We start from the raw sequence: 15,235 nt of genomic DNA, 5'->3' as shown, positions 1-15,235 counted from the left end.
TGTGTGCACTGTGCCTGAGCCCAGCATGGCAGCCCCGGTTCCCAGGAAAGCCCCATCCTGGCTGCCCGACTCTGGGTGGGCACTTCCTCCCCAGGCTGCGCTCCCTGGGGCCACACCGCTTCACACCCCTACCCTGCACAACAGGACGTCCTGGGGACAAGGAGGGTTTCTCGCACTGCAGCCCTCAGAGCCAGCAGCCGCTGTGCAGAAAGGGCACAGGCACACGCGGGTGGGCTGCAGGCACCAGCAGAAGACACCTGGCTGGCACGGAGCACCCTGAGGGCCTAGCTGTCCTCATGGGGCAGTGCCCCAGCCCCAGAGGCAAAGTCTGAGGCCGGCAAGAGCTCCTGCTTGGCAAACAGGCCAAGGCTGGGGGGGGCAGGGCTTCCACCTTGACCCCCACCTTCATCTCCAGGTGACTGTCCAGAGAGGCAGCTGTGATGGTGGGGTCTCGGTGGCCGACTAGTGGGTCTCCTGGGACCCGACCTAGCCCTCTGGGAAGCCCGTGGTCTCCTGGGACTCCCAGAAAGCCAAGGCTATGGGCAGGGTGCTGAGGACCACCAAGGCCGCCAGTGGGCTCAGGCTCCCTATGGAGGCCGAGGGGAGGGGAGCCCAACACGGTAATGGAAAGAACCGGAAGCCAGAGAGGTGAGGTATAAAAATCTGTATTTATGTTACAAAGACAGAACGGTACAGCACAGTCCCTCCCGGTGAACAGGCGGGTGGGTGGCCCATCTCTGTCCAGCGTGGCTCTTGTAACATGCCCACCTGGCCAGCACCAGGCCCCCTGGGCGGCCCCAGACTCTGGCGCAGAACCTGCCCTACCGCCCAAGACGTGGCTGCGTGTGGTCAGAGTCCTTTGTGCACGGCCGTGGCGGGGACCCGGTTAGCTGGCCCAGAGAGACGGGGTGGAGAGTGCAGGAGCCTTCCCACCCAGCAGGTGGGGACTGTATGGGGCAGACACGAGGGCGGGGGCCCTCGGGGCCATAGCTGGGCTCATGGCTCCATCCGCCCGAGGAAGTGAGCTTGGGCGCCGTGTTTCTGAGACCCGCTCTGCCCGGGCAGAGTCACAGAGTCAGGGCCCACGGTGGGGTGGGGGTGGGTGGGGGGGCAGCCTTCCTGCAGCCGCCCCAGCCGGCTGGGCCTGCACTGAGGCTTGAGGGCCGCCTCACAGTGAGGGCGCGGACCCAAACCTGAGCCTGGGCTTCCAAGCTCTCGTCCACCGAGGCCCAGGTGGGCGTGGGAGGGCACACGCAGAGAGGGCACAGGATGCCCGGGACCCTGTTCTGGTCCCGCTGGCTCTCTACAGACCCCACAACACTCAGGTTTGCTCTTAACAACCCCGTGGGTCCCCCTGGCCAGCAGCAGGGACTGTGCCGACGGCCGGGGGAGGGGGGGTGTGTGTACGTGAGTAGCTCTAGCACCAGACCCTCACTGGTGTCTGCTGGTGGCGAGGAGTGGCATCTGGGACCCCAGCACCTCTGGATGGCCAGTGAGGCCAACTCCCCAGTCCACATGGGAACCGAGGCCTGAAGAGCCACGGGCTGAGCTGCCCGGAAGGTCGGCTGAGGGCCACAGCTAGTCACCTGGGTAGGATTCTGCCGGCCAGAGAGGGGAGCAGGACCTCCCCCACGTGTCGGGGCTGGCTAGAGAATGGATGCTTTAAGAATTCAGAACACGGGCCATCCCGGGGACCTGGAGCTGTATCTCCTGAAGAAGGCTCTTAAACATGGGTGTTCCTGCCCTGCTCAGGTGGTGCGGGGTCCTCGCAAGGAGCGCTCAGTGGGCGTGCTCTGGCAGACGGCGGAAGCCCCTCCCGGGCACGCTGGACCCCAGGGGACCCCGAGGGCGCTGGAAGGAGGTGCCAACACAACGCTTTGCCTTGCAACCACTGGCAAAACGTTCGGATGGTCTCCCCGGCCGCGTGCACCGCCCCCCCGACAAGCCTGCTCTCCACTGCCATCCCCGGCCCGTGGAGGGCAGGTTCTGTGCCAGAGTTGTTTCCAGGGATCCCTTTCTGCTTCAGCAGGCCACCCACCTGGGGTGTCCGTCAGCGTGACAAAGATAAACACAAATCTTCCCCCTGCGATCTGGAAATCGTCTGCAATGCACCAGACAGACAGGGAGGCCGAGGCTGCTGTGAGTCAACCCAACAGCCCTCCACCTGAACGCTGCTGTGTGGTCCCCAGGGACAAAAGGCCAGGAGAAGCCTCCTAATGCCCAGGCCAGACCGCCCAGGGTGAACAGCTGTCCCCAGCAGCTGCCAACGCCCGACACCCGGAGCCCTTGCTCAGGTCGGGAGGAGGCAGGCTTCAAGCTAGGTGCAGGGAGGAACCTATTTCTCTGGTAGCGGCCGCACCCACACCCCACACACACCACCCCCGGCCCCAAGGAGGCCAGGCTGCACAGGTCACGGCCCCTCCCACCAGGTGACAGAGCGCCGCCCTGCTGCTGCACAGCCGCTGACCTGACCTGGCCTGGCTGCCATGGGGAGGAGGCTAGGAGGGCACCTGGGGGCGTCCCGTGAGCCACGCGGGAGATGCTGGTGGTGGCGGTCGGGTGGAGCCAGACACGGGACACAAGGCACGCTTGGACAACGGTGACAGACAGACGAGTCCCTGAGACGCTGGGTCGCTCCCACCCCTCAGCAAACAAGGACGCGATAACGGCTAGGAAAATAGAGTAGAAAAATCTCGTACAGGAAGTAGGCGGCACACACCGGCATCACGGCCTCTTTCTCTTTTTAAAAATGTTTCTCCTTGGTTTTTGGGAAAAGCTTCTCTCCCGGGAGCCTCGTTCTGGGCTTCTGGGCAGTGCAGCAACTTTTTGTTTTGTTTTTGTCTTTTAAAGGGAGACAAGCAAGCCCTCTGAGGACCCAGTGGTTTCAACTCATAGCCCCCAGCACTCCTCAGCCCCTGCTGGGAGGAGAGGTCTCTTCCCTTGGCCAGACTGGGCAGGGGAGCCGGGGGTGGGGGGGGGGGGGGGGGGGGGGGGGGGGAGGGGGAGCCAGGCACAGGCCGCGGGCCAGCATTTGCCCAACTGACCCTTGAAGGCCCCAGGACATGCGCCCTCTGGCTCCCAAGGACCTCTGGGTCCAGTGACCACGTGTGTCTGCATGTGTGCACGTGTGTGCGGGCAGGCGTGTATGCCTAGGTGCATATGTGTGTGTACATCTGAGGGATCTAACAACAGAGCAGAAGCCGCCCAGATCGGAGTGGGGTAGCCTGGCAGCCCCCAGAAGCCCAGCCCTGGCTCCTGACACCTGGGGGTGCCAAGGCCCCCGTCCGCCCACCTGCCCCAGGGTGCTCACCCGAGTCCCGCCCTTCATGGATCCCTCTGTCCAGGCCTCAGGAGCCTACGTGGACCGACAGATAGACGGACGGATGGACGGAGAGCCGCGCCTTCCTTCCTTCCTCGGTCCGCTCCTTTCTCCTGGGGGCTGGGGTTGGGGTCTGAGCTCCCCGAGGTGGTCATTAAGCCCCTCACACGGCGCCCGCCGAGGTTTGCAGCAATGACGTTTAATACTTCTGGAATGATTAGGAATCTGAGAACAGACCGTGGGCGGCTATGCTGGGCTCCGGGCCCCGGGAGCTGGGCCCCGCCTCCCCGTAGGGGTCCCTGCCTGGGTGGGAGGAGTGGGCGGTGCGGCAGGCCCTGACCGGCAGGCGGGCGGAGGCGGGCAGCCCAGGCGGCAGCTGGAGCTTCCAGAATGGCACAGCAGTGGGCCCGTGGAGAGACTTCAAGGACCGGAGGGTTGACACGCTCGGCTGGGCAGGCGGGCGGGCGGGCGGGCCGAGGAGTAGAAGGCAGGGCCTACGAGAGGCCGGGGCGGCCAGGCCGCCTGCAGGGGGGCCCGTAGCTGCCGTGGCTGCAGCCGCCACGCAGGCTGTAGTGGTCGTCCACGTCACTGCCGCTGCCAACACTGTCCAGCTCGCCGGTGCCGAACCCCACACCCTCTACATCCACTTCTGCAGAGAACAGACGGGGTGGGGTCAGACGCCGTGCCAGTGCCAGCCAGGCCTCCCGAGGCACGCTGCCGGGCCCGAGCCTAGCTCTGGCCCTCACGTGGGCAGGTCACCTGGCCTCCACGCCTCACCTTCCTCATCCTGTCCCCTCTGCCACCTCACACAGGGGCCCTGACGTGCCTCTGACATGCCGGGGACTTTCGATCCATCCTCCCCCGGGCCTCCACCAGGCCGGCCCCACCCTCCCAGCTTCCCACCCAGGGCTGCACGACATCCATGCCCAAAGCCCCTGCAGGCGGCCTCCACGTCCCCACCTTGCTCCGAGTCATCGGTGGAAACGGCGGAGCCTGTGCTGTCCGTGCGCACGCGCTCCAGGCTCTGCACCGACAGCTGCTCCAGGCGCCGCTTCAGGAAGCGGTGCTCCCGCTGCAGCTGCTCCTTGATGCTCAGCGCCCGGCGGTCCTGCTCCTCCAGTTTCTGGGGGCACGGGAGCTGTGAGCCCGGGGTGGGGCAACCCCGGCCACCGGGACGCGCCAGGGCACAAGGGCCAGGGCAGGTTCCCATCCCCCACTCGGCCTGGGCCCCAAAGGCCTGATGCACCCCCTCCTCGCGCCCACCGGGAGTTTATGTAGTTGCTGCCTCCCAGCCCCGTGCTCTGCGTCTGCTGACCAGCTCCAGAAGGCCTACAGCCACCAGCCAGCTTGGCCAAACCGAGTCACGTGTGGGCCTGAAGCCCTGGGACAGCGCCGCCCAGCCGTGGCCTGGCACCCGTCCCAGACAACAGCCCTGCCCACAGGGGCTCTTCCCTGCTCAATCCGGCCGCCCTGCCCGCCCAACTGCTCCACACCTTCCCAGGCACTGAGCCGCAGCCTCTCCGTCAGGGGCCCAGGGCACCGGCTGTGCCCCCTCAGTGCTCCAGCCACCCTGCCTGGGGGAGCCCACACCTGCGCAGGCTCGGGAGGGGCCCGGCGGGAGGACTGAGACCTTCCCTGGTTGGCCCAAGTGTCCCTAGACCCCCAAGCCAGTAGGTCTCAGTCTTAAGACTTAGGGGGCCAGCCCCAGGCAGCGTCTCACTCAGTCTACACCCCACCGCCAGCCCCTGGAGAGCAACCCCTACCCCTCGCCCCAGAAACTCCGCACACGCCGGGGCCGTCTGCTTCCCACCGGCCTCCAACGGTGGCATCGGCATGCAAGGAGCCCAGCCTTCCTTCCAGCTGCTGCCACTTCACACCCCAGGGCCCGGGGGGCGACATGCAGCCCACCCCCGCCTCCCACCCCCACCCCACAAAACCCAGCCTGCGCCTGCCGCTACCTCGACCCTCAGCGGCTCCCACTGCCGTGCCCCCCACGCTGGCCCGCTGCGCACCTGCAGGGTGGGCTCCCCACCCCACCCTCAGGCCCTCTGGCCACTCCCCCGGGTGCACGGGGGCGGCCCTGCTCACCTTGATGTGCATCTTGGCACGCTTCAGGAGGCTCAGCGTGGTGTGGCGGGTGCTGTCAGGGCCCAGGGGCACCAGCTGCTTGAGCTGCTCCAGGTAGAGCCGGAGTTTGGCTCGTCTGAAAGAACCAGAGACGGAACGGTCAGGCGGGGGCGGCACAGCAGCCCAAGAGCTTTGGAGGGCGGGGGGAGGGGGCAGGGGGCGGTCAGCCGGAAGCCTGCACGGACCTGCTGAGGGTCCCGCCCCGGGCTCCCCTCCCAGCCCGGTGGGCAGCGCCTCCAGCCCCCTGGAGCAGCCTGGCACCCACAGCCCTCCAGAAGCCCCAGTAAAAGGGCGGGGCCTGTGGCTGGGCCCGTGTGGCCAGCCGGCCCATCATGGCCCCCAGAGCCTCCGAGTGCTACAGCCAGGCTCCCAGAGCCCCAGCTCACCCTGTTGTCCCCACCCTCTCCAGTGGGGTCCGCAAGGTGGTGGGGGAAACTTGGAGGGGGAGAGGCGCAGGGTGCTGGTCACGCTCTCCCGGGCGGAGATCAGGGACGCCCCCTACAAGCCTTCCGTCCCCCACCTCGCCAAGTGCAGAGTGCTCTCTGGTCACTGTCGTCACCACAGAAACATGGGTCCGTCCAAGTCAGGGAAGGCCAAGGACAGACCCCTCCTACTCGAGTCTGCGACCCCTTTGGAAACTGCTTCGTTCTAGATTTTGTCCCCGTGTCCACGCAGATGAAGGCAGTTTTCCCACGGAACTGGAACCGTAAGACTCAACAGCATTTGCTCACATACGGGGCAAGGGGCTGTGACCTAGATGTGCCCTTCTTCCCTGGCTCATCTGGTCTGCGGAGGGTGGGTGGCAGAGGCCACGGGGGCGTGGGGGCACAGGGCGGCCAAGGTTCACCCCCAAAGCACGCTGATGGCATGTGACCCACCGGAGCCCCGGCAGGCTGCCCAGGTCGTTTCCAAACAAAGATGCCCTGCTTAGGCGAAGCTCTTATGAGAGGATCGCAAGGGCACACGGCAGGCTTCCCTGCGAGGCTCTGACGAACCGCTGCGCCCCATCACCACTGTCGGCACGCTCCTTCCTGCAAGGACGCCAACCCTGGCGGCCCCCCTGTCATCCCCCATGTTCCAAAGCCCTGGCAAATCCAGTCTCCCTTAGACTCTGGAAGGAAATCGGGCAGCAACGGCCATGTCCCTAGGACAGAGGGGGCCCCCCGAAGCATAGGGAGGGAGTAGGCAGCTCAGTGCAGGGCAGCAGCCCATCTGCAGAGCAGCGATAACAGCCCCACCCGACGGGAGGAGGGCCCTACGTCTGCCACCCACGTCCACACGGCACCCTCCTGCTGACGAAGCTCCTCCCCACCCGGCACCCCAGCCCCTGGCACCCGGGGCCTAGAGTTTTCCTGGTGAACCTGAGTTTGACCTTAGAAAGAACTTCTAGAACACGAGACTGAGGCTGCACTCGGCCACCAGGCCAGGCAGAGCAGTGGCCTGAAGCCTGAACACCAGGGATCTGCATTCCGAGCAGGCCCCAGGGTCCACCTCAAGGCTGGAGGATCTTCAGAGAGAAGCCCTGCCCCACGCTCACACAGGGCTGCGGAAGGGGGCACACCAGGGGGCTCACTGCCGCGTGGCCCCCAGGGTCTGGCAGCCTCAGCCTCCCCGCCTCCAAGGTGCTGGGACTGTGGGGCAGGAGGCGCAAAGCCCCCCCAGCCAATGGTGCTATGTGCTCAAGCACAGCTCACAATCAGAGACCCCCGACCCACCACGTGCACCAAGTTCACAAGCGGGGGTCCCTTGTCCACTCATCTATGAGTGGCAATTCTTACAATCTACCATTCGAGTACGTACACAGTACGTGATCTTTGTGGAAAACTGGAAGATGCAAATCAAAAGAAAAAAATAAATGAAAAGTACCCCCCCAATTCTACCACCCAGAGGCAAGCATGTCATCGTTTCAGTATATTCCACGTTTTCACATCATGAACAGAAGTGAAAACATCATAACACAAAACCACCTATGTGACAACTGACCCAATATAGGGTCAAAAAATAAAGCAACAGACGCACACAAGAGACTCCACGGGACACAATGAAGAGCAGGAAGCACGCGTCTCCACGTGACGTGGTTGGCAACGTTTATTTCTTTGGCTTTGTGAGTTTTTTGTACTTTCCAGATTTTCTATGCTAAAAATTCCACATAACACTTTTACAATCAGAAAAGGACATATTTGTACATGAAAGAAAAAACACGGGTAAACGACAAGTAACAGCAAAAAAAATCTGCAAATACACGTAGAAGACAAGCGGTTAGTATTCATGCCATTCGGAGTTCATACGCACCGAAATGAAAAAGAGGAGAATCTGAACGTGAAAACAGGCAAAGGACACAGACAGGCAAGTTGCAGAACACAAACAGCTAACCTAACACAAAACCAACTCCATCTGGCAGCGATCTAGAACAGGAAAGCTTACCGAGGAGAGATGGTAATTTGGGCTGAAATGAAAAGGTGTGACTAGCTGTCGAGCTGGCCAGCGGGCAGTTCCGGCTTCCCCGGTGGGATGGAAGTTCTGAAGGGCCACCAAGGCGACTCAAGCCCTCAACTGGCATTTCTAGGTCTAGGATTTCGGCCCCACAATTCTACCCCCCGGCACCAGACCCAGCAGACTACAGCACCGTCTGTGTTTACTGGAGAGCCATCACTCAGAACCCTGCGGTACAGCTGCATGTCCTGTGCAGGCACCTGGCCTAGGGGACGAGGAGAATGCACGGACACAGGTGGACGGGGCCCGCGGGGTGTCTGGGGAAAGGTCAAGTTAGGAAATAGCAGGTAATGAAGTTCTGTTCTTATCCCTCAGCACCCGCATGGAGGAGGAGAATGCAGCCTTGGCCACCCCACTGCCTAGGATGCTGTCTCTGGGGTGGGGCGCAGGGGGGTCCTCGCACGTCCATGAACAGACCGCGTTAGAAATCATAAAGCAGAGGCTTCTCAAGAGACAAAGAGAGGCCGCCGGCTGCAGCCGTGCCATGTTCAACACCGGACCACACGCCAAGCCAACTCCCGGAGAGCGTCCAGCGGGGCTGCAGGGCTGGGAACCAGCTCCAGTGGGGCCTCGGGCAGGCTCCCACCCATCTGAGGCCCAGGGTCCCGCCCCTGTGGGGAGTGGGCATCGCCACCACCTCCCTGGAGCTGGAGGGGGTGCCAAGGACCCGGGCTACACTAGGCTTTCGCTCGGCCCTCCTCTGAAGCAGCTACAGTGCCCAAGCCCTGTGCCAGTGCCCCTCGGCTGCGCCCAGCATTCCTGGGAGCTTTGAAAACCCGCCACTTCCTGAAGGCACCTTGTGCAGACCTGCATCGCTGTGAACGGCAGCTCCTGCCCGTGCGTCTGGCCACAGCCCAGCCCTGACGCAGGCCTACCCAGCTTCTCACCGAGAGTCCCCTGCTCCTCAGAAGAGGACCCAGAGCTCCCACATCAGGTCCCTCAGCCGCCGGGCAAAGCCACGTTTTGAACCTCCCCACGACTGGCTTCGGGGAAGAGGCGACAAGGACACCCACCCGTGGTTCCTCAGGGGGTGGGACGGGGAGTGAGGTAGCCTGGTCGTCCCTGTCCCCCTGTATTTCCTAGCTGTTGTGAGGTCTTGCATGGCTGCATCAGGCAGACGGGGCAGCTGCACAGGAGGCCTCCCTCGGAAGGATCCACCCAGGACCCGAATAACCATCTCCATGCTGGGGAGAGGTGGGCAGCTCCACTGAGGGCCCTGGGCTGGCCTTTGTGATGGGTCCTGCCCCGCCAGGGGGATGCTGATGGCCCCCTCCCCCCTACAAAAGCTAAAGCCTGGAGCTGAGCCTGGGCGGGAACACATGGCCGTCACAAACCCGTCCCCGGGGTCAGGAGCCAAGCACTGGCCTGAGCAGACCAGCTGGAGCTGCTCTCTGAGCGGAAGGGGAGGGAGGGGAGGAGGAACAGGGCAGGCTAGGGTGGGCCTAGGGTGGGCCTAGGGTGGGCCACTGGCTCCCAGCGAGTTCCGAGCACCGGCAAGGGGAAGTCCCGCAGGCCCAACATGGCATGCCTCCCAGGGAAGGCGACATCGAGGGCCAACCTCCCTGGGGCCAGCCGGGTGACCCAGCCAGGTGCTTCCTTCCTTCCTTGGGACGGCACACGGCCTTCCTGTGGCCAGCGACCAGGAGCGTCCGGCGTCAGCATCAGGCAGCCACAGGTACAGGCGTGACCGAGGGCCCCAACAGGGTCCCAAGCCCCAGGTCTGTGGGTTCCTCAGGGCGGACCACACCTGCTCATGGGCCAGCCAGGAACAGAGGCCCCTGCACCTGCCCCACCTCCATGGTCTCTCAGGAACCCCCCAAACGCACAGGAACAGTCCAGGAAGTGCAGCTCCTCCAGAGAACAGAGCGTTCTGTCCCCGCTCAGCGCCGCTCAGCAGAGGCCCTGATCCCAGGGGAGAAGCAGTTGGCGCTGCCGTGGGTGCAGACATGGGGGTGGGGACACAGGGCTGGCCGAGCTCCACGGCAGCCTGGGAGAGTTCATCCTGTGTGCAGACCCCCATTCCCCACCCCATCCCAAGCCAGGAAAGGAGGAAAGAACTGGCCCATTCCGGAGATGGGAGCAAAGGTCAGGAGAAAGCTACCGTGAGCATCTCTCTGGGAGTCACCCCTGGGCCTGGCTTCAGGGCTCCTGCGCGCACACACAGCCTGGCTGCGATCGGCCATGAGGACACCTGTCCACCGCACCTCGTCCCCACTGCAGAGGGAGGCCCGGAGCTAGAGCAGCGGGCTGAGCCAGCCAGGGAGAGAGGACGGCAGTCACGAGCACAGGGCCCTGGGCGGACTAGGGCTGGGGGGCAGAGGCTCTTCGGGCAGCCACGCTGCCCCTCCTCCTTCTCACTGCAAGCCCCCCAACTCCTCAGAGGAGGACAAGAATGGACCCATCCCCGGGGCCGATGGGTGGGCATGAAGTGGACTCCCCTGGATCCTGCCCTGGGCCAGAGCTTCCCACCAGGCCCACGTGGCCAGGCACTGGCTGCCCATCCCACTGCCCGTGGACAAGACTCTACTGGGAACTCCTTGGAAGGCAGGCCCCAGAGCACAAGGGATCCCAGTCCAAGAGGGCTGAACCTTCCTGGTGGCAGGCCAGCATCCTAAGGGCTAAGGACCTGCTCCCAAAAGGGCTCAGACACCCCAAAACAGATGGAGCTCCTCTTCCAGGGAGCCGGCCCTGAATGACACACAGCACAAGGGGCCCTGCCCCAAGTCGCTGACCCCCACCTGGCTCCGGACCCCAGGGTGAGCTCCCAAGAGCAGGGGCTGGCCCCCCCACCCCTGCCTGCTAGCATGGGAATGCCTGAGAGCAGAGCCTGGCCTCTTCTGTCAAGAAGGCCCCTTCCCAAGATGACGGCACAGCCCGGCAGCATGCTGAGCCATAGCCAGGACACAGAGGCAGGGAGAGGGGGTGGGGGCTGGCCACAGCATCCCCGCAGCAGAAGGGTGGGTGGGATGTATCAGGCAGCTCACGTGGCGGAGCGTGGGGAGCAGGAGATCACTTACCTGTGCTTTTCTAGTTCATTGTGTGAAGACCTGTTTAGAGAGACACAAAGACAGAGCTCACTTCACTGCCCACCACCAGAGCACAGGATGAGGGCCCTACTCAGGGGCCCGGGGACCTGCAGACAGTGTGGAGAGGGTCTGGGCCCCAGGAGCGCCCAAGACAGGCAGCGCTGGGGCAGGTGAGTAGCTACTGACCAAAAGCTGGAGGACCTCACACCCAATGACAAACATGAGAGAGACAGAGGTGCAGCCGTGTCCGGGGGTGCCCGGCTAGCAGGAGGGTCCAGTTCCCTTTCAGAAGGGGTGGGCCGGGCCCGAGGAGCCGCAGTAGCCGGTCCTGGGGCTGAGCCACCCAGTGCTTCCAAGGCTGCCTGGGCACTGAGCCACCTGCCTTCTCAGCTCCCCAGTCCCCGAGGCTAGTGGTGTCCTGGGAGCCACCTGGGCTGGCACAGAAGGCCAAGGGCAGGTGACCACAGAGGCCAGGACTTGGACACGGGCGTCCTGGCCCAGTGTCACCAGACAGAGCACCATCCCCACCCCATCCGGCTCATACACCTGCATGATCATAGCCCACCATGCCAAGGGGGACACCTGGCAACAGAGGGATCAGCCCCTAAGGGGGCCTCTGGGATAGGGATGCTTCTGGGCCAGTGGGGAGACTGAGGCTGGCCCCTCTGCTTCCCTGAGGGGCCAGGGCCTGGCAGGACTGGCCTCTCTGGGGGCGGCGGCCCCACCTGCTGCCCAAGCGCTGCCCAAGCCCTGCCTGCCTGCAGACAGGAGCACAGAGTCTGAGTGCCACAGAGAGCAGGAGCACGGTGACAGGGAGGCAGCGCAGCCCAGCTCCCACTTCCAGGTCACCCTCCTCGTCCAGGCAGGAATCCTGTGGGCCAGCCAGGGCTCCGAGGCTTCCCAGGCTGCCTCACATGGGACAGAGGACCCAGGTCCCCTTGGAGCACACCCAGAGCAGGCCCTGCAACCCCTACCCCGCACTCCTTCCCAGAGACTCTGCCGCCTCTACCTACCTGCCCTCACTCTCTCCTGCCCCAGGAGCTCAGGAGTAGGTGTCTCCCATCCCTACCTCCAGCTTGCCCATCCTGCCTGCCTGTGCACCTGCCACGGTTCACGGTCCCACCACAGCCAAGGGGGGCCCAGCAGGGCGGCCGGCTCCCGGGTTGCCCTGTGCAGCCTCAGAACCTCCAGACCCAGGTTCCAGGGCCTCGAGGGCCTTGCTGGTCACATAGGCTGGGCAAGGAGCCTCCGAACCTCTGCCAGGGCTGGCTGGGGCCAGGAGGGGGCACAGCCGTCAGGCTCCTCGCTGGCCTGAACCACGGCCCGGCGCTGTGGATCTGTGGGTCTGCTCACTTGTCAGGGATGTGAGGGGCAGCGAGCGCCCCTCAGTGCAGAGAAGCCTGCCAGCCTGCCCCTCACGGCTGGGCTGGATCCCATCCTGGACAGACGGGGCGCTGTTTGGGCAACCGGGGGACGCAGAGGGGCCAAAGCCCTCTTGAAGCCCTCCCCTGGTCCAGACACTCGTAGAGCCTTGTGGGGAGATGGTCACTCAGGTCCCAGGAGCACAGTGGCCTGGGGAGGGGAGGGACTCCCTGGCCAGGGCCGTGCTAAGTGGGTTCCCAGCTTCACCGTTCACTCATGCCTTCAACCCCTCGAAGTAGGCACCCTTCTGCCCACTTCACTGCAGGACCTGATCCCTGGCAGGCTGGCTCCAGCCCCCTCCTGCTGAACCACTGCCCCCGAAAAGCCCTCGCTGAAGCCCTGGCAACCGTGGAGGCTGCCGTCTCCTCCAACACAGGTTGCCCTTCTGCCCCATGACTCACGCCTCATGCTGGTCCTTGCTGGGCCCATTCCTTCCCCTCACCTCAGGGGACACAGAGCCTTAGAGGTGTGGAGCTGCCCTGCCAAGTCAGGGCTCTGCATCCTCTGGACCCTGGGCTGGGCTGGCTGAGGCCCCGCTGGGCCAGGACAGCCGCGCAGGGCTGCCTGTGAGCCGTGGGGTGCCTGAAGCACTGGGGGAGCCGGGCTCCACCCAGAGGAGCAGCAGGGAGGTGCACCCTGGCTTGGGAGACCCTCTCGGTCCCTCCGCGGTGCCCTCAAGGTCTCCATCCCAGAAGAATGTAGGCGGCCAGGATCCCACCTCAGAACTGGATCCCTAGAGATGGGAGGGTGGCCCTAGCAAGTAGTTCAATCTCCCTGAGCCTCAGCCCTAAAGTAGAGATAAAAATAACATCTCCTTCAGGCGGTGGGGTGACTATTAACTAGCACGCGTGTGAGAACCTTAGCTATGATTCTGGTTATCAGCTTTGGCTACCCTATACCACGGAAGTAAAGGATCACAGCCCAAAGTTTTCCACGGGTGGCAGGGCACTTGGGACCAACAAGTGAGAAACAACAGCAGGGGCCCAGCTCGCTCACTAAGGACGCCTGAGGCAGTGGTGTCCCCCCACCCATGCATGTCCTTTCCCAAACTGCCCCAGCAGGGCACCAAGGGCTGGGACTCAGAAGCATGTCCAGCCAGAGCAGATGGAGACTAAAGCAATTCCTTGCCAGGCCCAGGGCGCCAGGACGTCACAGGAGATGGGTTCTTGTGCCAGCCTTTCTGTTTCCCAAGAACAAGTAGGCCACAGGAATGAGCCACACCCTCTGCCAAGGGGCCCCAAAGCCCCTGGAAGTATAGCTCCCAGCCTGGTGACATGGTCCAGGGCCAAAGTGGGCCCCTGTGCAGTGCCAGGTGTGCTGTGGTCCCCACGGCAGCCAGGAGAGTGGAATCCCATGGGAGCCCTAGCTGAGGGTCCTCTCTCCCACCCAGGGACGTGCACGCCGGCTTTCGGGATTCCACAGCTTGGGTACAAGGCCAGAGGAAGGGGTGGATTACAGGCACAGCAGCCTGCAGCCTCTTCCGGTCCCTTAGAAAAGGCCTTCTGACCCAAGAAGGGTGCCCCTACACTGATCGCTGGAGTTTCACTTGTGTCAGGAGGCTGGGTGGGAGCGGTGGGCACCGTGCGAGGGGTGGGGGCCCAGGGCAGGGCCTCCACGCTCCTTCTTGCCTTCTTTGTGCAAACCCCTGGGGGTGGGTGGACTCAGCCCAGTAGCGGGGCTCGGCCCTTGGAGACAGTCGGAGAGATGCAGCCCACCCGCCCGCGGCGAGCAGAGGTCAGGGCGGGCAGCTCCATGCTGCTCTGCACCGAGCCTCAGTCTCCCCAGACCCACGGGGCACCGGCCAGCGCCCCTGACAACACTCTTCCTGCCCGGAAAAGTCCAGAACAACTTGGGGGCGGGGAGCTGCTACGGGAGGAGACCCCGGGCGGCGGGCGCTGTACGCGTGGCACTGTTTACGCGAGAGGCCGAGGAGGCGCGGCCCGCGGGAAGATGGCGACGGCGCGGGCGGGGCCGGCCGGGCGGGGCTGCCGCGGCCCGGACGCGCCTCCTCCTCCAGGCTGGCCGCCGGGGCGCGCGGCGGCAGCCGGGCTACAGGCTGGGGTCTGGGTTGGGGAGGGCGCTCCGGGGGCGTAAGGCCCTGGTGTCGGGCCGGGGCCGGGGAAGCCGCGCAGGGGGCGGTACCTGTTGTTCGGGGCCTTGCGCACCAGGCCGGCCGCCTTTGTTTTCTTCCTGGCGAAATCGCCGTCGAAGGGCAGCACCGAGGCGTAGCCGTGCTCGGCCTCTGCGGACAGACGGCGCGGTCAGCGGGCCCCCGCCCCGGCCCCGGCCCCGCCGCCGCCCGCCCGCCTGCCCGCGGCCCGGCGCACAAAGGGGCGCGGGCGCTACCTCGGTCCCTGCGCTCCAGGTACTCGGCCGCCTCCAGCAGGATCAGCAGGGAGTTCAGCTCCATCCTCCCGCCCACCAGCCCGACCACGCGCACGCGCGCGCTCCGGGACGGCGGCGGCCGCTGCCCGGCCCGCTCCGGCCGGCTCCGCTCGCCGACCGCCCCGCGCGCCCGGCGGCCCCACTTCCCCGACTCCCGCGGACTAGCTGTGCGCTCGGCCGCCACCCTCCGCCTCAGGCTCTCAAATTGACACATAAGGGCGAGCGACGGCCGATGCAGCCAATGGAAGCCGGCACTCCGATTCGGGGGCGGGCGCTCGGCTGGGCCGGGGCCAATGGGAGCCGGCCGAACGCCTCGGGCCGGGCCGAGAATGTTGACAGATGCGAAGCTCGGTTCCGATAGGCCCGCCGCGATAGTAACAATTTAGAAGCGCAAGCTTAGCAACAGCACGTGGTGGCCCAGCCCCCGCGCTCGCTGACTGGCGGCCGGCGTGCATGTTAAGTA

General features: G+C 64.8%; 1 protein-coding gene across 1 annotated transcript; it reads right to left on the bottom strand.

Moving 5' to 3' along the window:
- Nucleotides 1–3,498: 3,498 nt before the first annotated feature.
- Nucleotides 3,499–14,952, bottom strand: MXD4 (MAX dimerization protein 4). The gene is made up of 6 exons (XM_029235402.1): nucleotides 14,734–14,952; nucleotides 14,530–14,629; nucleotides 10,957–10,986; nucleotides 5,408–5,522; nucleotides 4,280–4,442; nucleotides 3,499–3,968 (listed from the first exon to the last, which is right to left on the bottom strand). Exons 1-6 carry the CDS (start codon nucleotides 14,795–14,797, stop codon nucleotides 3,814–3,816), a joined length of 627 nt encoding a protein of 208 aa, XP_029091235.1. The 5' UTR covers nucleotides 14,798–14,952; the 3' UTR covers nucleotides 3,499–3,813.
- Between the last annotated feature and the right edge of the window lie 283 nt (nucleotides 14,953–15,235).

Source organism: Monodon monoceros, unplaced genomic scaffold, assembly GCF_005190385.1.
Source record: "Monodon monoceros isolate NGI ecotype Baffin Bay Population unplaced genomic scaffold, NGI_Narwhal_1 Super_Scaffold_20, whole genome shotgun sequence".
NCBI lineage: Eukaryota > Metazoa > Chordata > Mammalia > Artiodactyla > Monodontidae > Monodon > Monodon monoceros.
Note: the sequence above shows the minus strand (reverse complement) of the source record. Positions and strands in the feature narration are given on the sequence as shown.

Bases quoted from the DNA above. Each gene is read 5' to 3' on its own strand.
- MXD4 (XM_029235402.1), bottom strand. From the start codon at position 14,797: ATGGAGCTGAACTCCCTGCTGATCCTGCTGGAGGCGGCCGAGTACCTG. The intron at 14,630-14,733 runs GTAGCGCCCGCG...GTCTGTCCGCAG, and splicing joins CCTGGAGCGCAGGGACCGAG to AGGCCGAGCACGGCTACGCC. The intron at 4,443-5,407 runs GTGAGCAGGGCC...CCGTGCCCCCAG, and splicing joins GTGCCAAGATGCACATCAAG to AAACTGGAGGAGCAGGACCG.